At 39.4% G+C, this 24,323-nt stretch overlaps 1 protein-coding gene across 1 annotated transcript in view; it reads left to right on the plus strand.

Moving 5' to 3' along the window:
* Window positions 1-669: 669 nt before the first annotated feature.
* NIBAN1 (niban apoptosis regulator 1) overlaps window positions 670-24,323 on the plus strand; it is a 78,157-nt gene continuing 54,503 nt past the window's right edge. Inside the window, exon 1 of the mRNA XM_042463567.1 lies at window positions 670-818. Within this exon, the coding sequence (XP_042319501.1) occupies window positions 764-818 (55 nt within the window). The 5' untranslated portion in view covers window positions 670-763. The remainder of the gene's footprint in view (window positions 819-24,323) is intronic.

Raw genomic sequence — 24,323 nt, forward strand, 5'->3', positions numbered from 1 at the left:
ATTGTACTTTATGAAGAAACATGAATTGACATTTATAGGACTGCGTTTTTAACTTTGATTTGGTCATGGCTCCCCTTTTATTTTCCTTGAATGCCCTCCATTTTGCAGTGCCTAGTCTCCCTTTGCAGTTATGAGGTCACCCTGAGTTAAAAGCAGTCTCAAACTGGATTATTCCTGCAGTGCGGATTGTACTTTAAGAAGAAGCATGAATTGACATTTACAGGAGTGTGTTTTTAAGCTTTGATTGGTCCCTCAATTTTGTTTTTATATCCTTGAATCCCTTGCATGTTGGGGTGCCTGGTCCTCCTTTGTAGCTAGGAGGACCTCTGTGGGTCATCCTGAACTTGAAAGTGGTATCAAAGTGGGTTATCCCTGAAGTGTGGAGAGGCATCCCCTTTAGGTTTAGTTGTTCTCAATCTTTGGTCCTGCAGATGTTTGAGGGCTTCAGCTCTCAGAAGAATCCCTGAGTGGCTAGGAGCTGGAAGTGTCCAAAACATCTGGAAGAGGCCAAAGTTTGGAGGAGGAGAAGGAAGAAGAAGAGGAGGAGGTCCTTGTCTGCTTGCCTGCCCTGATCCTTCTCTGCCAGGCTTCAGGGGAAAAAGGAGGTGCTTGAGAGAAGGAGGGAAGCATTGCATTTGCATTTGCTGCTGCTGCAGAGAAAGAAAGAAGGAGGGAGTGGAGGAGCTGCTGCCTGGAAGGAAGACACAGAAGCAGCTTGCCTTGTCTTGCTGTCTTTAAGTCCTTTCCCAGCCATCCTGGAACCATGGGGGCATCAGGATCCAGCCTCCTGGACGAGAGCAAGTGCACCTACATCCGAGGTAAGAAGGCTCAGCAGCCCAGCCAGGGAGGCTTTACCCACTTGTTACTAAGTTGTTGCTCTTCTTGTTGTGTGCCTTAAAGTTTTTACCAGTTCATGGCCATCCTTATCATGGGGTTTTCTTGCCAAGTTTCTTCAGAGGGTTTTTTGCCCTGGCCATCTTCTGAGGCTGGGTGACTTGACCAAGGGCCATGTGTATAATATACAGTATACATTTTTGTTGTTGTTGTGTGCCTTCAAGTCATTTCCAACATATGGCAATCCTAAAGTTAACCTATCATGGGTTTTTGTTTGGCAAAATTTCTTCAGAGGGTATTGTTGTTTTTTTGCCATGGGCATCCTCTGAGGCTGAGAGAGTGTGGCTTGCCCAAGTGTCATATGCATATATACATTTTTGTTGTAGTGTGCCTTCAAGTCGTTTCCGACTTATGGCGGCCCTAATGCAAACCTGTCACGTAATTTTCTTGGCAGTTTCTTGAGAGAGGTTTTAACCCTGGCCATCCCCTGAGGCTGAGAGAGTGTGACTTGCTTGCCCAAGGTCACCCACTGGGTTTTTATGCTCAGGTGGAAATTTGAACCCTGGTCTCCAGAGTCGTCACAGTCCAAAGCTCAAACCCACTCCATCAGGCTGGGTCTTGGTATGCATTAGTTGCCCACAAGTTTCACAAAAGCCCTAGCTTGTGGCTTGTCCAGAAAAGGCGCATCACACTTGTGTGTATGTATGTGTGTGTGTGTGTGTGTTTCTTTGTGTGTGTATATATGTAAGTGCCTTCAAATCGTCTGTTGATTTATGGTAACCCCATGGCTTTCATAGTTTCTTTTTCCTTTGATAATCTTGTAATCTTTGCAATATTTTTTGTATTGATTCAATATGGAGCCCCTCCAAAGCCCAAGCAACCCCTAAGAATTAATGTGACTTGTGTCTCCTTAAACCCATGAATTTTAGCCTCTCTGCCAATCTCACACAGTCTTTGTCTTTGCACCCACACCAGCCCTGCAGAAATAATCCAGGTTGACTCCACTTTAACTGCCATGGCTCAATGGTCTGAAGTTCTGGGAATGGTAGTTTGTCGCAACACCAGGACACTTCTGTTTTTGAGTAGAAATGACAGCTCCATAACATCGGGCCTGAACAGACAGGCCAAAATGAAGCTGCTTCAGGCCACTTTGGAAGTGTGCTGTTTAAATGATGCATGTGTCCTAAGAGGCTGGAAGCTGTGCCAAAGCCATGCTCCAGTCCTAAGGACTGTTGCGCAGCTTTGGCACAGCTTTTGGCCTCTTAAAATGTGTATGTCATTTAAACAGCATACCTCCAAAGTGACCCAAAGCAGCTTTATTTTGGCCTGTCTGTTCGGACCCATATATACATGTCTGTTTCTCACCTTCTAGCCTATAAACAGATGCTTGAATGTAATTCATTATGCAATATAATATCAATAAAATCTATAACCTTACAAGGACACCAAACCAGACCTCAGCGTCGCATAATAGTAAACTTGAAACTGCCTTTAATAGTTAGCTGCTGTTCCAATTTCTTTTCTAAACTAATGTGCCTTAGAATTTACTTTCTAAAAGAGGCCAGTAAATGAGTCAGCTGGGCTTCTCTGGGCAAGGCGTTCCCCAAAGTAGCTGTCACAGCCAATTGTTTCATTTTTATCATCTCCCTGACACACACACACACATATGACAATTGTCGTCTCATACATCTGCCTTTCCCACTCTCTCTCTCGCTGTATATATATGCACACATATACACACACACACATATTTATTTTGTGTGTGTGGGGGTGGGGGTGGGGGGTGTAATATATATAATACATAATGTATGTGTATATCTTCCCCCCTCTCTATATAAACATATATAAACAGCCAGCCCTTTATATCCACAATTTTTTTTATCCATGGATTCAAGCATCCACAGTTTGAAAATATTTTAAAAATATACACATTCCAAAAACCAAACCTTGATTTTGCCATTTTATATAATGGACATTGTTTTACTATGCCATTGTGTTTAATAGGACTTGAACATCCATGGATTTTGTTATCCACGGGGATCTGGAACAAACCTCAGTGCATAATAAGGGTCCATTGTGTATATATCTACCATATGTACTTGACTATAAATCCACCTCATATATAAGTCGAGGACAGGTTTTGGGGCCAAAATTATGGATCTTGATATGACACGTGTCTAAGTCAAGGGTAACATTTAGGGGCATGTAATAAAGAATCTAAAGGATGAAACAAAGGAAAACAATGCCAAAGAACTTAACAAAATTCCAGTAGGCATAACTATTTGTGCTCAAACTATAAAGTCTGGATGGATGAGAGAGTAGAGGTGGATCAGTGTTTCCAGGGCTGATTAAACTCTTCCCCCCCCCCTCTCTCTCTCTCTCTCTCTCTCTCTCTATATATATATATATATATATATATATATATATATATATAATGTTAAACTACAGTACTATATTGATCCGTGGATATGTCGACTCAGGTTTTTTGGGTCAATTTTTAAACCTAAATTTCTAGACCTATACATGAGTATATACAGTATATCTGTATGAGAGAGAGGAAGGCAGATGTATGAGATGACAATTGTCCCATTTCTTTCTATATCTTTGGTTAAGCCTCAAAAGACGTGGAGAACTGCATGCTCATGACAGGATTTTCTTGCTAGGTTTCCCAGTGGTTTAGTCTAGTGTGCAAAAAACAAAAACAAACAAACAAAAAACAATGAGCAAGCCTTCGCATACTACTCTGGGATGAAGTTCTGCTGAACATAATGAAGATTATTGTTGAGTGGACATGCATAGGACTATCCTGTTTGGATCACAGCAGCCTCTAATCTGGAAATCAAAGGGAGAGGTAGCCAAATGCTAAAGAAGGCAGAAATGATGCTGCTAACCATGCAGAGGTGAGGGGAACCACAAGCTGTCAGTTATTTCTCTTTACAGAACTATTAAAGGTAATGCAGCCCAGCCTTTATATTCATTTGATGATCACCTGATTGGTGATATGCATACTCTGCACTAAGAACCCTTTTATATAAGTTTATTAATACAACATCTTACATTACATATCAACCAGTTATTCACATCCTATCTCAAGTCAACTAATAACTAATCCCTTATATTCATGCATAATATTTCCTTTATTGCATGCTTCTCCTCCCTACCACCTATCCCTGAGCTGTGCTTCCTTATTCATTTCCTTTTTCTCTCATGTGGAAGATCATTTTAATTGTTTCCTTTCCATTCTCATACCCCTTCGTCTCCTCAGCAAGCTGAATTATTATTCTCCACTTACTAAACCAAATCTCTTATTTCAGTTGGCCAAAATACCCCCCTCCCTTTTTCCCCCATTACAAAGTCAAACATCATATACTCTGATATATTTTGCTTCCATCTATTACAGTTCCACCTTCCTTTATCCATCCACCCGTGTGCAATCGCTGCTTGTGCTGCTATAATAATTTTTTAGTTAAATATTTCTTCTCCTCTTGTAATTCTATATTTCTAACACTACTAACTCTATATCTTTGTTTAACTGAACATTTTCCCTGCTATTTCATTAATTTCTTGTTCTCTTTTCTCCCAAAACCTTTGTAATTTGCAGTCTTCCCATATATATAGGTTCTTTTGCTCCCACATCCATGCCAACAAGCAGGTGATGCATTTTTATTAATATGTGATAACTGCTGTGGTGATCTGTACCATCTTCTTATTACTTTCATCTGTTGTACTCTAACCTTATTATTTTAAATATTTTTCCACTAAGGACCCTTTCATACTATACTGTTAGAGCACTATGTTTTCATTTTAACTTCTGTGGCAGCATTGTATGGGATCTTGGGCTTTGTAGTTTGGCCAGTGGCACTAGAGGTGCTCCTCGCTCAGTTGCCAACCCCAGGATTCCATAGGATGGAACCATGGCAGTTAAAGTAGACTCATAGCACTGTAACTGTGTAGTGCGAAAGGGCCCTGACAAGCACATGCACACACACACACACACACACACACACACCACAAACAATAACTATTGTTTTGCCAGGTGAAACTGAATTTTGCCCAAATGAGAAGAACAAAGAGAGTCAAATTCTGGCAAAACAATTGAAAATCTACAATAAGGAAGATGGAGAGAGAAGCAACAGTCTGGAATTCTGCTTAGAGTCGATTTATGGAAAGCAATGTAATTTACATCAAAGTTCCATTGATTTAACATGCCTGTTCTAAATATTACTAAGACTGGATCCAACCCAGTGAGAGAAATATAATCTTTAATGCACACACACATACACACATCTACACACACAGCTTACTACACATGTAGAAGTTTCACAAGATGCTTAGAATTTTATTTTATTTCAGAAGAAGAGCCTCAAAAAAAAAAAAAAAAGGAGTGGAACAGTTAAAAGGGAAAGCCACTTCTCCTCAGGCTATTTGAAAGTTTTTTAAAACCACAATACTATAAGCTCAGCTAGAAAATATATCACATCTTAGGAAAGACACAAATGAGTCCAAGATGACTAATGAGCAAGATCAAGAACCCTATGAAAAGCAAGAATTAAAATAAGAACTGTTGCTCAGTTGAGAGGGAAAAAGAGCAAAAGGTCTGGCTAAACAAATGTGCGTTGGTAATAATATGAGTGCGAAAAGTGCTGCTTTACACATGTAATAATTAATTTATAAAATTATATGTAAGATGATGTCCTGATCACGGCTTTAGATGGCTTTCGAAGGGAGCTGGACACATTAATGGAAGATAGGTCTAGCAGCAGCCTTTAAGCACAATGGTTGCATTGCATATCATCTTCATGGTCAGAGATATCATGCAACTGAATGTCACTTTGATGAAGGTTAAAGATGTAGGAACTATTGTCTTCATGACCTGATCTGGATTTAGACATACATGGCAGAGAGCAGGTCGCTGGACAAGAAATATTTTCCATCTTTTCCAGCAAGCCTCTTTCTGCATTACAAATGCAACCTATGTAAACTGTTCAAACTATGCAAAATTGCATAATTTTTTACTTCGTGTAATTTTACAAGCAGCTATGCACAGCAGTGAAGCACAGCCACAAATACTGGGAATGAATATTCCTCCCCCCCCCATTTTCATCAGAGATAAAGCAATAACCATAAGGTCCATAAATTTACTTTAAAATACCCCCCCCCGCTCTTATAAGATTAAATATTGCATTCAGCGATACTGAAGTGTGGAATGAACATTTCTCTGTCTTAGGCTTGTTGCCTGCGTACTGTTCTGTATAGGCAACAGAATTTTTATAACTTGGTTCTTCATTGTTCTGTGCTGCTGTTTACAATGTACACACACACTCATGAGTGCACACAAATAAATAAATCACTGCAGGAAAAATAAGAGGCGGGTTATATCACATTGGAAATAGACTGGTTGAAATATTACGTAGGGCACTGGTTTGTAAGCAGAGCCATTGTGGCAAGTGTGTTCCGTCCTGTAGTCTAATGTCTTTGCTGTCGTTGGTGTCACCCAGTGCAGGTGCCCAGAAAGGGCTTGAGAGGGCATACTGCCTCCCTTCCTCCTGTTGCCTTGCTTGTCTGCCCCCTGGCTGGCCAGTTGCCCCTTGGCCAGACTGCTGCTAGAGGGCAGTGCTACAGTTTCTGGATGACCCCTTTAGTGTCTGGTGCAGCTGCTGGGTGACTGAGAGGCAACACTCTATCTTGCTCTCCCAGCAGCTGTGCCAGTCCCACTGGGTGTACATACCTCTCTGGGGTGTCACCTGGTGAGGTCTGCACCCTCTACATCACTTTAGTGACACTCCCGCTGTAGTGTTTTGACAATGTTAAAGAAGTGCAAAGACCCAAAGACTTAAGTCGCATTTAATTAATCTTAGGTTATGATCCAGCCACAGTTAAGTTGTTGTTGTTGCTTATGGGCAAGGTCAAGAAACCTATGAAAGGCAAGAATTAAAATAAGGACTGCTGATGAGTTGAGAGGCAAAAAAGAGCAAAAGTTGTTTTTGATCCTACTACCGGTAGTTAAAGTATATACTTAAAGACTTTACTGGTGGAATCAACAAAACTCAAGTTATTAACTCTGGCAAAATTGTAACTTGATCTCCTCACTGAGATCAGGAGATGTGGAATGTTTCCACTGACAATTGAAGGTGTTTCCCTTTACCAGCTAGACCTAGTGATTTTAATGAAGTGTTTTAATATCTCATCACTGTTTTATTGTTATATTTCTTAGCCGTATGGGGGGTTTTAGCTATGAAAAGCCGTCAAAACATTTTTTGATATACATATGTAATAAGACATTTGTAGAGTTATTGTATAAAAAGCATTACCAGACTGACTTTTCGCCCTTAACATAAAGATTCTATCAAGTGTGATTTAGCATATCTAAATAAACTAATCCTTTATGAGGTGGCAATCAGTGCGTCCAGCTGAACCACAAGTAGTGCAGTTGTAATCAAAGCAAAATCTTAAATACATAATAAGACGTTTGTTAAGCAGAAGATGACACATCTCCTAGAGTAGATGGAGTTTCTGGTGGATACAGAGTCTGAGAGAAAGGAAAGTTACACACAATCAAGATAAGAAGAGCTGCTGGCCATCCTGCCCTTAAGCTCAGCACTTGCATTGCACCATGCTGGCAAAAATACAAAGTTGATCCTTGTTGGACTAGTTGAAGAAAATGTTAACAATTTGATTACAGCTATCAAGTGTGAATTTCTTCTTATACAGCAAGCTATGTATGGCAGCCAGCTTCTCCATGTTTCAGATGATGAAGTGTATGAACCTGTGTTAATGTTATATTTACCTTCAGGTTTTCTTATACAAGGAAAACTTAGTGATGGTTTTGCCAGCTCCTTCTGCTGAAATATATAAACTCCTACAAAATTCAGTTAGTCCTAACTGTTCGCTCTTAAGCATACTGATAGATTGCAGCTACTGTCAAAGAAGCTAAATGCTGGATAAAACTGCTTAGGACTGAGGGTGACAGCATTAATTCTCATGATTATCTGGCCAGTTCCTGTTTCCTAGTCTGTGTATTATCTGTGTAGATTCTCTCTACTGGTATGGATGAAGACATCCATACCAGTAGAGAGAATCTATATGGGAGTGGAATTTGTAAAAAGATTTGTCAAAATTGACCCTAACTCTCAGAAAGTATAACTTGGTAGCTGAAGACATTTTGAACACTTAGGGTTTCTCTCCGGCATTCAGTATTGTCGAGGCCTCTACTTTACTTCCTTGAATTTGTTGGTGGGTTTGTGTATTTAAAGCTTTCCTAACCATTCTAGCTTTCAGAGATTAAGTGTACATGCTATGAAGGAGTATTTCTGAACCTTAGGGCTCTATTAAGCCCAGCACTTTCTGGGAATAAGCTGAGGCAGGAGAATAGAAAGTGTTTTATTTGGGCCCATTTCTACAAATATGTTGATGGGAAAATAGCTTTTACAGTCATATCCATCCAGCATGAAGCCCTTACTTATTTACAGGTCCCTAACAGCTCTTTCCCCAATCCAGATCTTGTTGTGATATCTTTGTTGAATCTCCCTAGTTTTGCTTTCTTTCCACAACCGCATCCATGGTGCACCAGTCACCTCTGTCTATTAGATTATTCCTTTTAACTTCCTTGCAGGGAAGGGGAGGCATGTCTCAAATGGAGACATCATCAACAGGTTGCTTCCACAACATATTCCTCCTACATTCAATTCCCAGATACTGTTGAAATGGTTAGTTGCATTGATTCATTTTTGTGGAAGAGAAAGCATATAACAAAGAGCAGGAGAGGCTATGGGCAAAGGGACTTATTGTATGAGACTGAAACACCCCAAAGTCTTGGTGCGTAAATGTGCATATTGATTTGGACTACTTAAGTTTCGGGTGTGTTTATCTGTTTAATTTGCAAACTAAGGGCCTGAACAGACAGGCCAAAATAAAGTTGCTTCAGGTCACTTTGGAGGTATGCTATTTAAATGACAGACGCATCTTATGAGGCCAGAAGCTGCGCGAAAGCTGCGCTCCAGTTCTTAGGACCGGAATGTGGCTTTGGCGTATCTTCTGGCCTCTTAAAATGTGTGTGTCATTTAAACAGCATACCTCCAAACTGACTCGAAGCAGCTTTATTTTCACCTGTCTGTTTGGGCCCTAAGTGATGCTGTATACATTCTAGTACAGTAATTCAGCACTCTAGTATAAATCTCTTGAAAGAGTTCCATAAAAATGAGTCAATGCAGCTAACCATTTCAACATTATCTGGGAACTAGCTGCTGATGCAAGGAGAATTTGCCAAACAAAACCATATGCCTCACACCTAGTTTGTTTATTGTGCTATCTGATTCTGGCTCTCTGGATTTGTTCTTCCCAAACAAGCCAGATCAATAAATCATGGTTTGGTGTTAGTTTATGACTCTAGCTTGTTGAAAGTTTAAGGCAGAGTCCTAAATTAAGATGCCACAATAAACCATTCCTGTTTGCTTTGGGAGTGATCAGGCAGCATCTGCATGCATGCTGCTTGCAAATTATAAGGCACGATTCTCTGGCAACCTGATTTATTATAATATGTAAACTCAATCTTCTGAGCCCATGCACAACAGAGATTACGAGAAAGGCTTTTCATATCAGAAGGCACTGTTTCCAGCATCACTTGTTTTAAGAAGGGAGTGAATCCAGCCTTCCCATTTTAAAGAAAGCAGCAGTATACACAGAAGTACAGTGGCTGCTTAGTATCCACTGGGGTTCTAGGACCTCCTGTGGATACCAAAATCCATAGATGCTCATGTCCTATTAAATATAATACTGTAGGGAAATGGTGCACATACACAATGGCAAAATCAAGGTTTTCTTTTTAAAATTTATAAATGCATATTTTTAATATTTTCAAACCATGGATGGTTGAATCTGTGGATAAAGAAATCTTGGATACGGAGGGCGGACTGTAGTTCTAAACAGAGCTATAGGATTGCAGGGTCTGATTTAACTCAAAATCTTAACACAGCTCTTGTGGTCTGCTTGACTAGGTATAAACTATAATTAGGCTTGCCCATCATATTTAATGGGTGTGACGCCAAACAAGTTGAAGAAATATGTAGGGTGGTACAGCAATGTACTGACAGAACAGGGCAAAATTAACCAAAAGGCTGAATGTCAGGAAAAACAACTTTAGCAATTAGATTTGAAAGACTTCACAGGAATGGGGTAGAGTCTTTGCAACATGAGACATGTCATCTTTAAACAAAACAGAACCAAAACACACACACACACACACACACACACTCAAGGAGAATGAAAAAAAGAAATGATACCTTCTGTGCATAAAGGGGAATGAGAAAATGATTGCAGAGCTTGCTTGGAAGAGTGCTTAGTGCTAATTATTGCTATGAATTTTTGTCTTGAGGGCTTGGTCTGTTTTATATAGCAATATAAACCTATAATTAGAGAGATCTTTAGTAAAGGTTATTTCCCCGGTTAACGCTGAGATTAAGGGGGGGGGGGCACTTTATCTTCCTGGAACATCATATCATTCAGTCAAGGGATTAATTGAATGTTATAGATCTTTATTGAGAAGAACTTCCTGTTATCTTCTTTCTGGTGCTGAATGGTAAATGTTTTAGTTTTATAACACCAGACCAGAGTGTTTCTTGGATAGGCATCTCCGTGCACTTCTAAACAAATGGGTGCAGAGAAATCCTACTTGTCTCAGTGAAATGTCCAGTGTACAGGTGTCATTTGGGAACTGGCCACTAGTAAAGGGCATGATAGTTTGAAATGACCCAGTAACTGAGAGGTACACCTGAATTCAGCTCTAAATGTCGCTTGCTTTAGACTCCTTATCTGAGGAAGGTGGCAGTTGGTTCAAGAATGATGTTTCCAATCAGTTTCACAGCTGACGCTATTACACTACACTATTATAGCACTACTATTCTACTTTGACTGCCATGGCAACATCCTGTGGAATTCTGGGGTTTGGGATCTAGTGAGGTTGAGAATGTCCCTCCCTAAACTGCAAATCCCGTGATTCCATAGGATAGAAGAATGGGCATTTAAATGTGATAGTACAGTAACAACAATTTACACAATTCTGGACATTGCTGGTTTCAAAACCGGTGTAGTCTTCCAGAGTGCCCTTAGCTGAAATGATGCAAGAAGCGGGTAGCAGAACCAAAGCCTGGTTAAGTCACTGTTTTGCTTGGTGGCCAATTTTTGCTGTGTTGCTATGATTGATTGCATTGGTGAAGCAGATACTGGTGCTCACAGGCCTTCCATTTAAAACAGAGTCTTCTTTATTTGCATGAAAGCTGACATTTTCCTTTTCATTAACTCCAGCAAATTTATCTTTCATGTTCAGTAAACTTGAAGTCCTTTTTGTGGCCTGTAAGAATCTCAAGCACAAACAAAGGATCATATCTCCTTCTTAGCATAGGTTTAATCTAAAGGGAGTTGTCATTGGGTTGATGGTAGGCCTAGCATTTGATGGGGATAAAGTAAAAGGACAAAGGGTGAACACCAGTGACTGACTTCTGGGTGAGCTGAACCAATGGTACAGGTCTCTTCAAAGGCTTCACAGTAGCAGACACCTTGAAAATAACTCACTGCCAGATAGGACAAGTGATAGTTTTACTGCCGACTGGACACACACACACGCACATTACTCATATTTATAACAATAAGATTTGTCCCTTATGCTTCTGAACTTCATTAACATAATGCACAGAGTTGAGTGTTCTCTAGATGTATTGAACTGTAACCACTATTATATTCAACCAGAATGGCTATTAGGTGATGGGAGTTGTAGTCTAACACCCCTGAAGGTGGTCAGGATAGAGAGTCCCTTAGCCAGTAATATAAGAGGAAGAAATGAAGGTAAGAATAAATAGACTCCACTGTCTGTCTCTAAAATGTGTCACCAAGGCTAGAGTTTTTTTTCAAAAGCCAATTCTTTTCTGTGAAGGCATAATTTCATCTGTTTGTTTATTTTATTTAGTGACAGAAAACCATATATCTCAGCATTCTAGTGTTTACAGTCCTTTACAGCAGCGAACAGCCATCAGACCAGTGATACAGCACAATGCAATCTGTCATGCTGTGATTCTGTAACAAAGTGCGGTACCAGATCAGTGTGGCAGTCTTCCATGAGTGGAAGACAGTGTTTCTAAGCCTTTAACTTCAAGTTTTGGTCTGATCATGTGGATATACTGAAGGCTGGCCCAGGACATTTTGCTCCCTGAGATGGAACAGCATGTGGTGCCCCATGGTCACCTAAATTAAGGCTCATAATATCCAAAGCCAGCTAAATTATTTTGATACATGAAGCTAACAATCCTCCCAGCACCTCTTCCCATCCACAGCAGCAAAAATACAATAAGAACAAAGTAAGTAATGAAATTCTAAATCTAGTTGTTAGTCCCAACTAAAATAAACCTTTTCAAATCAATTGAACTTGCACAAGTGCTCACTGAGCAAGTTCCTGCTGGTTTAGTGGGTCTGCTTATCATAACCCTTGCACTATAGATTACAAGCAAATATATTTAATGAAGGCTTGATTCTATTTTAAAATTGGAAAACAGGCTTGGGAGGCTATAGCTTTGAGTACAATAGGGAGGGAGATGAGTTTATTTGACACTTTCCTGTTTTTCTGTTCAAAATCCTTCCAAGCTGTTTTTCAGATAACCATGTAAACAAATACCAGTAGCTGGAGTTTCATTTCACGAAAAGTACCTTGGTGGTGAATGGGGATATAGTAGTTAGATAAAGGGTTGAGTACCTCCTTCCCGAGTAACAGGTTCTACCACTGGTTGCTGAAAATCTTTCCTTCAACTTACACCTTAGAACAAGGTTTAAGTTGAACCTTAGTTAAACTGAGTTTCTATAGTTTGTTGTTTAGATATGGCCACAGAAGTGCATTTTGGAGCCTGTGGTGGTAGTCCAAATGACACTGCCAGGGAGGATGATGATGATGATGATGATGATGATGATGATGATGATGGTCCAGGCCTCGGAGGTGGAGAAGATCTGCTGGACCTGATCCTATTCCCCACCACCACTCCCCTCTCCTTTTGTGTCGTGTCTTCTTAGATTGTAAGCCTGAGGGCAGGGAACCGTCTGACTAAAAAATTTATGTACAGCGCTGTGTAAACTTACAGCGCTTTATAAATAAAGGTTAATAATAATAATAATAATAATGATGGTTTTCCAGAAAAAAATAGAACTGGAGTTTTAAGTAATGGTATCTCATTTAGTGGTTTTGGTCTAGATGTTATATTCAAACACTTCCAGTGTTTTATATGGAAATTATTTAATTATAGTACTTGTAATAATATATGACTGTATACAATAATGTATACAGTCATAGAACCATAGAATCATAGAATTGGAAGAGACCACAAGGATCATCCAGTCCAACCCCCTGCCATGCAGGAACTCACAGTCAAAGCACCCTCGACAGATGGCCATCCAGCCTCCATTAAAAAACCTCCAAAGGAGACTCCAGTTAACCAATGTTGACGTAATTTTTCATGCATTAAAAATACGCTCAAAAACAATATTTGATGAAATGAAAGAATGAGAGATAGAAAAATTAAGTTTAAAAAGTTAAAAAAATTAGTAGAAGAGCATGAGGCACTTACTTTATTAATACGCAATAAAATTTACAAGTAAAAATGTTTTTAGAAGTTCTATATATTCTAAATGAGGTTTCACTTTGTTGTTTTTGAAAAACAGCCACCAGACCTCCACACGTGGAGATTATCAGACGGGGACAGGACGGGGATGGGATTGTTTTCTTGTACTTATCCCATCCTTATCATGATTGCGAGAAAGCATTTCATACACATCATACTTATCCTGTAACTGTCCTGTCATCGAAATGGAATTGTATTAACACAAACTCCCATTAATACAACTCCACTTCAGTGACAGGACAATGACAGGATAAGCGCGACGTTGTATGAAAATTGTTTTATGATCGCACCATAAGGATGGGGAAAGGACGGGACAAGGATGTCCTTTTAATCTTCCCTGCTGTAGCCTGCCTCAAACAGCCTGTTTGTTTAAGTAGTCAAAGCAAGATTAAGCTACTATTCTAAACCCAACCACTTACTAATACTGAAATCAATTGAATATTCCTAAATAGATTAAAGCTCCACTAGAAGTCTCAAGATGCCTGTGGTATTTATTGGTTCTGACATTTCCCACAAGACCCCATGTTTGAAGAGTCAAGAGTAACATTCTTCTTTCTCTTGCACAAATGAGAAAGCAGCATCTCCCTGGTGCAGAGAATAAAGTGTGAGATATAAAGGGGCTGTGTAAACATTATTAATACTCTGAAAACCGACAACTGCTACAAATGGTCAAGACTATAGAACACATACAACATAAACAAATATGATAAAGTGGGAAGTATTATATAATCTTTGCTTGGTCATAAAAACTCAACTTCTGTTTCTTAATGGAGGTGGGAAGGTGTTCTTGACCATATAGTGGCAGGTCCACACTCAAACAGTTCCAAAAGCATGAAAATCCTCAGCATTTTCCACTGAAAAATATATACAGGTAAACAAAAGTATACACTGTGTGTGAATTGTGTGCCTTTAAGTCATTTAAAATTTTTGGCAACCCTAAGATGACCCTATAATTTAATGATTGGTATCTAGAGCACAGGCTATTTAAGCAACAGCTATAGAGCTCTTATATCCCAAAGAAGTTTTAATGCTTTTGCCTTCAAAAGAAACTGCTATAATATTACCACCAGAAATTGGTATTCCAAGTATACCCCATTAACTTAGCATGTACCCACCACTTATGTGGAAGGAGCATTTTGTGCACATTGCTTGTTGATAAGCAGGACAGTCAATTCACCAACCTACACAAGAAGAATATTTTGGTACTGTAGTTTCTGTTGGGGCATGAGCAGAAAAGGGCAAATAGTACTTTATAGGTTTGAATCAGACTTCAATTTACCAAGAGTTTGAGCAGCCAAAAATGGGATTTGTCTGTAGAATGTTTTTGTAGGGTTTATGAGAAACAGCAACATAAATCTATATAAGATAAGTGGGTTTGTCTGTATAGGAAAATCATTATCTTGACCATATATACATCCCAGCAGGCTCAGGCACCACAATGTCCCAAGAAATCTAGCAACCTCAAAGAAATGCTGTATTTTCCTTATGTCTGTGTATGAGCCTTCCATTTGCCTGTCGACTTAAGGTGACCCCATGCATTTTGTAGAGTTTTCTTAAGCAAGGAATAAGCAGAGGTGGTTTTGATATTTTCCTCCTCTAAAATATAGTCTTCAGTACTTGGTATTCATTTATGGTCTCCCATCCAAGTACTAACCAGGGCTGACCCTGCTTAGTTTTCAAGATCAGACAAAAAAAAATCAGTACACCTTAAAGAGCATTTCCCCCCCCATTAGGAGACATTGGCCTGATACAGACAGGCCAAAATAAAACTGCTTTGGGTCACTTTGGAGGTATGCTGTTTAAATTATACATGCGTCCTAAGAGTCCAGAAGCTGCACCAAAGCCATGCTACAGTCCTAAGGACTGGAGTGCAGCTTTGGTGCAGTTTCCAGACTCTTAGGACACATGCATCATTAAAACACCATACCTCCAAAGTGACCTGAAGCAGCTTTATTTTGGCCTGTCTGTATAGGGCCATACTTAAAAATAGCTGAACCTTATATCGGTAGTTTAACTTTCTTTTGTTGAGGGGCAGCGCTCTGGACCACTTAACAGTTCCATTTCAGGTTGAAAAACACTGGATTGGCTGTTGTGACTGAAGGACTGTTTGCATTGCAAGTAGACTGAGGGATTTTGTTTATTTATTTCAAAAAAGCTTGACTATAGAAGGGGTGTGAGCACATGTGGGGTGCATGAATTACGGTAGATAAAAAGCTCTGCATTAAGCAAAGAAGGATCAGAGAGAGCAGCAGTCCCCCCCTTCCCCCAGTCTAAAATCCTGAAACACTGGCTGATTCCTAGCTGTCTCCTTTCATATTGGTTATGATGATCTCTAGAGGCCTTGCTGGACGTTCCACCATCAAGAGAGGCAAGGTTGGTAAAAGCAAGACTTCCCCTGTAGATACCCTCTCTAAAGAAATCAGCTTGTTCCCCCATCTTTCTTTAATTTTAGGCAAAGTATTTTCCATCTGTTTGACTTTTAAAAGGCCTTAGGTGTGTTTCAAAGATGGTTTTACTCTATTGTCAGTTTGCTTTATTTTGGAATGGTATTGTTTCAAAGTGCATATATTGCCTTGGAAGCAGAAACACATTTCATAATATTACAAGACTAAATCTCATTATTAATTCCTGCTAGAATAGACCCCTTGCCTTCTTATGCTAACACTTATGCAAGACATTCAGTGAGTCTTTTCTACTTACAATTAACAGTTGTACTTAGCCTATTATATTATTAATATCATTATTATTATTACTATTACTACTACTAGTATTATTATTACAGTACCGGTACTTATATCCCACCTTTTTGGTAGTTCAGGACTCAAAGTGGCTTACAACAAATTAAAAAAAAGTATCATTAAGAATCCACAAAATATAAAAGTTAAAAGAAGATGAAACCTAAAAAAATTGAAACCAGGTTAAACACACAGAGACATGTCAGAACTACAATTAGCAAGATTAACCACATTATTTTGGAAGGACGGGCCTTATATAGTCAATCATCAAACCTGTCTCTAAACAGAATTGACTTTACAGTACTTGTCTGAGAAAAGAAAGTAGAGAGAGTATCAGTCAAACCTCTCTGGGAAGGGAGTTCCAGAACCTGGAGGCAGGCCTTCTCCCATGTTCCACCAAATGCACCTGCGAGGGACAGAGATAATAGCTGAAACTTAATAATCAATCACAGTATGGCAGTCATTTGAGTATAGGCCTGGTTTCCTGCCAGAAGAACTGGACACTGTCCATGGTACCCCATTTTACAGGATGCTTGTGCTTCTTGTAAAAGGGGTTCATATGCATTTTATTTCATTTACTAATGCTTAGACCAAAGGCCATTCACATACTAAGTGATAAAATACAATACATCATGTAAGAGCAGCATTATAGATACTGTACAACATAAAATAAATAGCAGGACAATCTTGCATATAAAGAATTAAAAATTCAATTCGGTTAAAACACGTAAAATCTAAACAATGATACCATAATTAAATGAGAGCATCCCCAGAGCAATCAACAGCAACATCAACAATAAATCTTGCCTGAATTTTCATTTTCATATGCATTCCCTGTGGCAAGTGCATAGGTTGGATCTTTCCAGATTTAGTCATACTTAGAGGAGAGCTACTCAAATCAGTGGAAGTTAACTTAGTAATGACCAAGGGCTATTGATCTCAACAGGTCTTCTCTAAGCATGATCCAATCTATGGAATATGAACAATAAACATACAACCTTAAACATCCATGCACCCCAGAATGTTAGGGTATAGATCCCTGATATCAGAACATTAAGGATGCAAATCTGGCATTCTTACAGGCGATATATAGCATGTATTGGCCGTCATCCATTTAAGTTGTATCCACCAACTTTGTTCCATAAGGTATGAATAAATTGATCTTTAATATATCCACTAGATGTGCAGCATTTTTATACCGACTAGGAATTCCCAACCTTTTTGACTCACTGAGCTCTTATTTCTATGCCGGAACCCCTAAGAGGCCTACCCTATGTCTTACAAGTTAATGGTGTTTAGGAGTATATATAAGAATATATTCTTATTTTTTAATTTCATTCAGTTTTTATTTATTTCATTTTCCTGGAGCAGCCGCGAAGCACCTGGGAAGCGCATGCGGCGCCTTAAGGGATCCTTGGAGCACAGGTTGGGAACCCCTGGATTAGAGGAATAGATTCCTGAATGGTACAGTTTGTTTTGTTCCTGTTAGCTGTTGCCTGGTTGTGTAGGGAAAATGTGAAGTTGCTTCCTGTATGTGGTAACAAATTGACCACATATTTGTTTACATCGTGGTATCCAAGTATGGCAAAATGTATCTGAGTAAGTTAAAATACTGCACCGTAACATTAGTAAGAGCTTGTGGCTTGGGAGTTACTAAGCTTTTACCCTCCCCTTGCATGCCCCATATTTTAGCAACAGGAAATGTGGTCAACTGAAATATTCTGTTCTTCCTGTAAGATTTAGCACTAGCAGGTGTTATTTTCATTAATATAAAAATAACTGTCTGATGCTGTGTGCCAAAAAATGACATTGATCAGATAATTTTCTAGGATTCAAAGGATATTTAAAGCCCATTGGCCTTTTGCTGGAAGAGTGCTACGTGCTGTGATTGGCTGTAATGGAAACCAGCAAATTTTATCTTCTATAATCAAGCAGCTGGGGATAAATCTAGAAGGTACATCAGCAAATGTGCATTATGCAAATCCCATATTTGACAGGATAACAGAGAATGAGAGGACAAGGATATATATAGGGGGGAAGACAGGTACTGGGATGAGATCATCTTCACCCTGCTTTGAGGTAAATAATTCTTCCAAATGGTTTTAGTTCCATACCCTTCAAGTGTTCTGATGTGGCAAGGAACAGTCCCTATTAATCCTCTGTTGTTCCAGTTCCCAATTACCCCCTTACTTCCATTGCTGCAAGCTTACAAAGTGCAATAGTAGTTTGTACTCATCTCAGTTGGGAAAAGAGAAGAAAAGGGCATCTTGCCCTTCCCAGTATTCTCAAGCAAAATCAAACTGCTGCAGTTTCTCCTAGGGTGCATGTTCTTCCTCATTAATACCACCTTGACTACAATCTGATGTTGATTGGCTGCATGTGTCCTGGTTTTAGTCTGTTATGGACTTTATCACTCTAGCAGAAAAGACAGGATGCTCCCATCAATATTGTGGAATAACAATATGATTATCACACGATGTCGAGCGACGTTGCAATTATCACTCAATTATCTCATGAATAAACAGGCATTCTAGGGTTGCTTTTTATTCACGGGATTTTCCCGTGAATAAAAAGCGCCGCTAGAATGCCTCTTTATTCATGGGATAATGCCGCCATAATTGCAATGTCACATGATATTGTGTGATAATCATAGCATTATTGTGCAATATTGACGAGAGCATCCTGCTATGCTCCCGTCCTTTTTGCTAGTGTGATAAAGTCCTATGAAATGTTGGAGGTATAATTTCTGAAATGGGATGTGGGGTGGGGATGGGGATAAACATAAGAGAAGATACTTGCATTGAAAAATCAGTATACCATCCTTTCCTTTCTCACTGAAAATAAGACCAAATGGGTTGGCATTCTTTGTTTCCTTTGTAATGTGTAGTTTCCCCCTCAGAAACCAGATAATTGCACTGCAATCAACTGGGTAGGAAAGACCAAAGCCAGCTACACTAAATAATTCAATCATTTTAACAGCCATTTCCTTTCCCAAAGACTCTCGAGAGTCAGAGGATAGAATAGCTAAGGAAAATTCTCATCACAAATTTATTGTATTAGATAAATAAAACATTAGCTGGAGAAGATATCATTATGTAATAATATAACATGTTTTTAATTTGTATCATTATGAAAACAATTAATAAAGATATTTTTTTTAAAAAAGAATAAAGTTCTCATCACCCACATCAGACTGTAGTTTCCAAGATCCTTCAGAGAAAGCCATTACAATTCAACTGATATAAAATTTGGTTGACAGTGGAATCTCCCTCCTTGGAGGTCTTTAAACAGAGGCTGGATGGCCATCTGTCAGATATGCTTTGATTGAGATTTCCTGCATGGCAGAATGGGCTTGGACTGGTTGGCCCTTGTGGTCTCTTCCAACTCTATGATTCTATGACAATTGGGAGAAGTTTGAATATGCCTTAGTAATGCACTGTATGGCACTATAGATTTAGCAAAGATAGAACAAATGGCCAAAGCAAGTGCTAGTCAGTGGATTACCCACTTTTATTGCAAATGGACATTGTCTTCTAAACAGTGGGCTCTGATGCCCAGTAACTTTGATTCCCCTTAAATTTTGAGGAGGGCTGTATAATATTGCATTTAATTCTCCCTGTGTAATTTTCTCATATATTCACCAAAAATTAGCACTTTATTTTCCAAATGTCTCTTGATAAAGTGATTGAAAGGGTCCCTCCCCTTTTCAAATTAGTTATGATCTTTTTTTTTCTCCGGGTTGGGGGTTGGCTTATTCTTACAATATGTCTTGAGATTGGATTGAAAATATATTCTTTTCTTTTTGCTTTTGGAGACATACTAATTTCCTGTTGACTCACTTTGAGCTGGAGAGAGAAAAATCTAGATTAGTGTATTAGTTGCTGTTAGAAATTTAGTGCAGCATGTGCATTTTTCAGTGAGCTCTTTTTGGTCGGCCATGGTCACCATGACCTGTGAACTGTAACAGTAAGATCGTTTGCTCCTGCGGAAGACTTGTGGTTGAAATACGTCGAATAGCCTTATATGTCATCATGGTCCAGGTCTACGGCTGCATAATAAAGAGTGATTGATTATTTTAGGATTGTGTGTATCTGTTTCAAATGTAGTCATGTGGGAAAAAAATCATGGAAAACCATGGTTTATTATAGGGTGCACAAGCTAAAACAAACTTCAGGCTCAGGGGCTTCTTTTCCTTTCCCCTTTCCCCTTAACATTGCAGTAGGAAACATGTGGCCTCTGGGGTGTTTCTTACAGACTCCGTCCAGTAGGCCTGTTGACTCAGACGTGCCCCGTTTTGCCCATGGCATCCTGAGAAGGCTCAGCATCCCAGAGATTTTAAGGAGAGTGTGTGTGTGTGTGTGTGTGTGTGTGTCCAAGCCCACTAAAACATCAGCTGAGAAACAGAGGTAATCCAGTCTTTTCCAAGTCATTCATAGCTCAGTCTTCAGTTCAAGCAGGCAGAAGAGTAGTCAGAAGTCCAGGCAGAGTTCAAGGGAAACAGACAATCAGTCATGGAATATGGCACAAGCATAGCTTCCTCTCAAGGAAAAGGATGGTTGTCAGCCATGCTTGTCCAGGGGAGGTGCTGGGTTATTTACACTTCACTCAGGTCTTCCAGGTGCTCCCTAACTGTAGCAATCTTTCTATATAAATGCTGTGACCATCTGCGTCTTACTCCGTCCTGATGTCTCCCCATGAGGATAGGCATCAGTAAGTCTGGGGAGTTTATCAGACAAGGGAAATTGGAAGTATAATCCAATGGCAATCCAAACACAATCATGGGGCTTAACGTTATTGCGTGATAGACTACCACATGCAATTTTGGGCAATGGGAAGTCAGTCCGAATGCAATCATGGGGTTTCACGTTATTGCGTGATAGACTACCAAAGGCAATTTCAGGCAATGGCATGCTATTTTCAGGCAATGGGAAGTCAGTTCAAACGCAATTCAAATTCACGTAAATTCGCTGAACTAGTGAATTCATGTGAATGCGTTCTGGCCCCACTTTCTTTTCATTTGAAATTAAGAGAAATTCCTCCCATATGATAATGTCCTGGCTCTTTCTCTGAGAGTTGTGGCTGCTGGAAACTCTGTTCCTATAGTTGCTGAGGCTCTTCTTCTGTGGCTTCTAGAGCTTCTTCTCTCGTGGTTGCAAACCTACCATGCCCTCTGTGGTCCCAGGCTCCAAATCAGAGCCTTCATTCCCAGACTCAATGTCCATCCCAGGGTCCTGGAGACAGGGCATGACAAGGCCAATTGGAAAGTAGACCCTTGGAGTCTGCGTTCATGCCTGCTTCTGCCTTGACCATTGCTTGTCATGATGTTTGGCTTAGCCAGTTGTGATTAACATCATTTCAAACAAGTCAGCTTCAAACCATGTTTTATGAACATGGCTTATTGAAATTGCTGTAGTTATGCTAACCATAGTCCCTAGTTTAGAGGGCATAGCAAAGTGTAGTTAATTAAAACCAGTTAATTAAAAGTAAAAGTTTCCAAACTCCTCCTCTTGGCCACATTGGGAGGGGAGGAGAGTACATGAGCTTAAGAAGGGTTTTAGATCATGCACGTTCTGCTAAATGATGAATTACTATGATGTATGGGCTTGAGCATTAAGACCGCCTGAGGAAGACTGGTGGTTGAAATATTAAATAGAGTTTTAATTTAAAATTGTTTGGGTCTATGTGCATAAAGATTAATTGATTGCTAGATTATTTTAAAATTGGATGTGCATATATTTCAAATATAGTCACATGGAACAAAACATAATAAATGAAAACTGAGAAATTAATAGTAGATGATCTTTATTTGCGAGTGAGTAATGTTAATTTTTTTAAAATGATAAAAGGAGAGGACTGTGATAAAGAGCAAAACCCTTGTTGAAGTATTTTTATGGTCCACAGACCAAGCAACTGAACATTTTGTGTTTTAAAGCTTTTTAATTTTTTTAAAACAAGTTGCATTCTAACAACTTTTAAGAGCTCCCATTTCTGAGAATGTGGGAAAGTTAATTTTGGAGACCACAATTCCCAGAAACCCCAATGAGGAGGATTTGCAGTTCTTAACAATAACTTTTCCAAGCTCTACCCATCTCTGTTAGAAATATGGAGCAACTCTGAAGTGAATTTACTTTGGAGATGAGTCTATACCTTGGTGTAAATGCCTTAAAGAGGCTTTACTTTTTAAAAAAAATCTGGTGTTAAGGATGTAAAATCCAGATTTGTAATGTAGGATTACATCTGTAAGCAGTATTGTAATTTAAGTAGAAAGACGAGAATGGCAACATCTGTAAAATCAATGCAGATTTCCTTGTAGAATAATCCAATGACTTTTCCAGCTGGTGGCTAAGACTGTTTTCCTGTTACAGTAACTGTGGAATGTGGAAAGACTACAAACATATAATTATGGTTGTTAGAAATATTGTTCCTATGGTATATTTTCTTGTGTCAAATAAATATCTAGAATTTTGGAAGTATAGTTTAGGAAAGTGAACTGCAGTTATGGTCCTAGCATGAGACCTAATTTTCTCCTTCTGCTGTATGATACTTTCTAAACTCTGTTCCAACATTTGTTACAAATTTTACCATTTCTATGGTGCTGTTCCTTGATTAACACTGCTGATCAGTGTTGATTTCGGAGCCTTTTGCAACAACCTAGATCCTAGGATGTATCCACACTGCAGAAAAAGAACAGTTTGACATCACTTTAATTGCCATGACTATATCCTAGAGAATCGTGGGATTTGTAGTTTGGTGAGGCACCAGAGCTCTCTGACAAATCAGACTGAACAAATCCCAGAAGTAATCATGAATTGTGTTAATCATGAATTGTGTCACCGCTATCTGCACGCTCTGGGACCCCTCTAAAACAGATATTTAAATGCCTCTTCTATGTTCAAGGTCATCAGTTTTATTATCAGAAATTACCTCCAGACGTTGTGGTTTATGATCATGTGAGTTACTCTTTTGTAATGCTTCAGTGACAGTGTCCTTGTTATGCTAAACCTGGTCAGCACTGTCAGTTTGGCATCAGCTGGTTCTAATGCAAGAGGACCAGTCTTTTTAGGATGTTTGATGAGGTTCTTTTCTTGGAAATCTAGATATAATAGGCCTGCTATTTCTGGGCACCATTTTCCCTATCTCTCCCTCTCTGCTTGGTCTCCGTGCCATATTTGATCTGCCTCACCCGTTGCTGGTGATTTGGACTCTTTTGCCAGAGGATAGAAGTTCTGATATTTGCAAGGTTTCCCCTAGCTTGATTGCTAAATTTCTGCCATGTTCAGTGGTCAGCCACATCCCGTCCCCAAGTCCACATTTTGAACTGACCCACAAACCGATATTGATACTACTGTAGTTGCAGATGTATTGGTGGCAGAAGCTGACAATTAGAAGAATTTAACTAGCTCCTCTTCATCAGCAGTGACTGCAGGATTCATACATCAACCTGGACAGCATGCAGCTGAAAATGTTAATGGAGTCAGCTGAAATGCCATTGGCGATGAGATGACATGAAACAAGACAGTTCCCTCTTCAGGAATTTTTGGAGTGTGATGCACACAAGTCCCAATTTGACACAGTGGCCATCAAATGATAACCATGCATATTTGAACCTGCTCTGAAAAACAACAACTTCTAAGAGCAAAATATTCACCATCTGTTTCAGACTGCAGCCATGAAACAAGAAGTTATGAATTAGTTTCAGAAGCCTACAAAATATGTTCCTCCCAATCTGCCTGGCAGTGTGGAACAGCCTGTGCTTCCTTAGCTTGTCACACATCCCACTTTAGGAAACACTGTTGTGGCAACACAGCCGCAAGCAATACCCTGCTGTCCTTCTATCAACTGTGCCACCATCGGCTTTTAAGAAAAAGGGAAGGAAATCCCGGAGGGGAAGCAAAGAGAAAAATTGACCAAGTGCTGTAACAAAAACAATGTTGTTTGGAAACAGCATTTCTAATATCAACAGGTTCATTTTAGTCTGGATGAGAAAAAGATTACAAAACATTCCAAATAAAATGTAATGTTGGGGATCCCCCCCCCCCAATACACATTCTGCTGTTGATGTTTAGCCCCTTTGGTATTCCTCCTCAGTGGAAACTGCTTC

Source organism: Sceloporus undulatus, chromosome 4 (genome assembly GCF_019175285.1).
Source record: "Sceloporus undulatus isolate JIND9_A2432 ecotype Alabama chromosome 4, SceUnd_v1.1, whole genome shotgun sequence".
Taxonomy (NCBI): Eukaryota; Metazoa; Chordata; class Lepidosauria; order Squamata; family Phrynosomatidae; genus Sceloporus; species Sceloporus undulatus.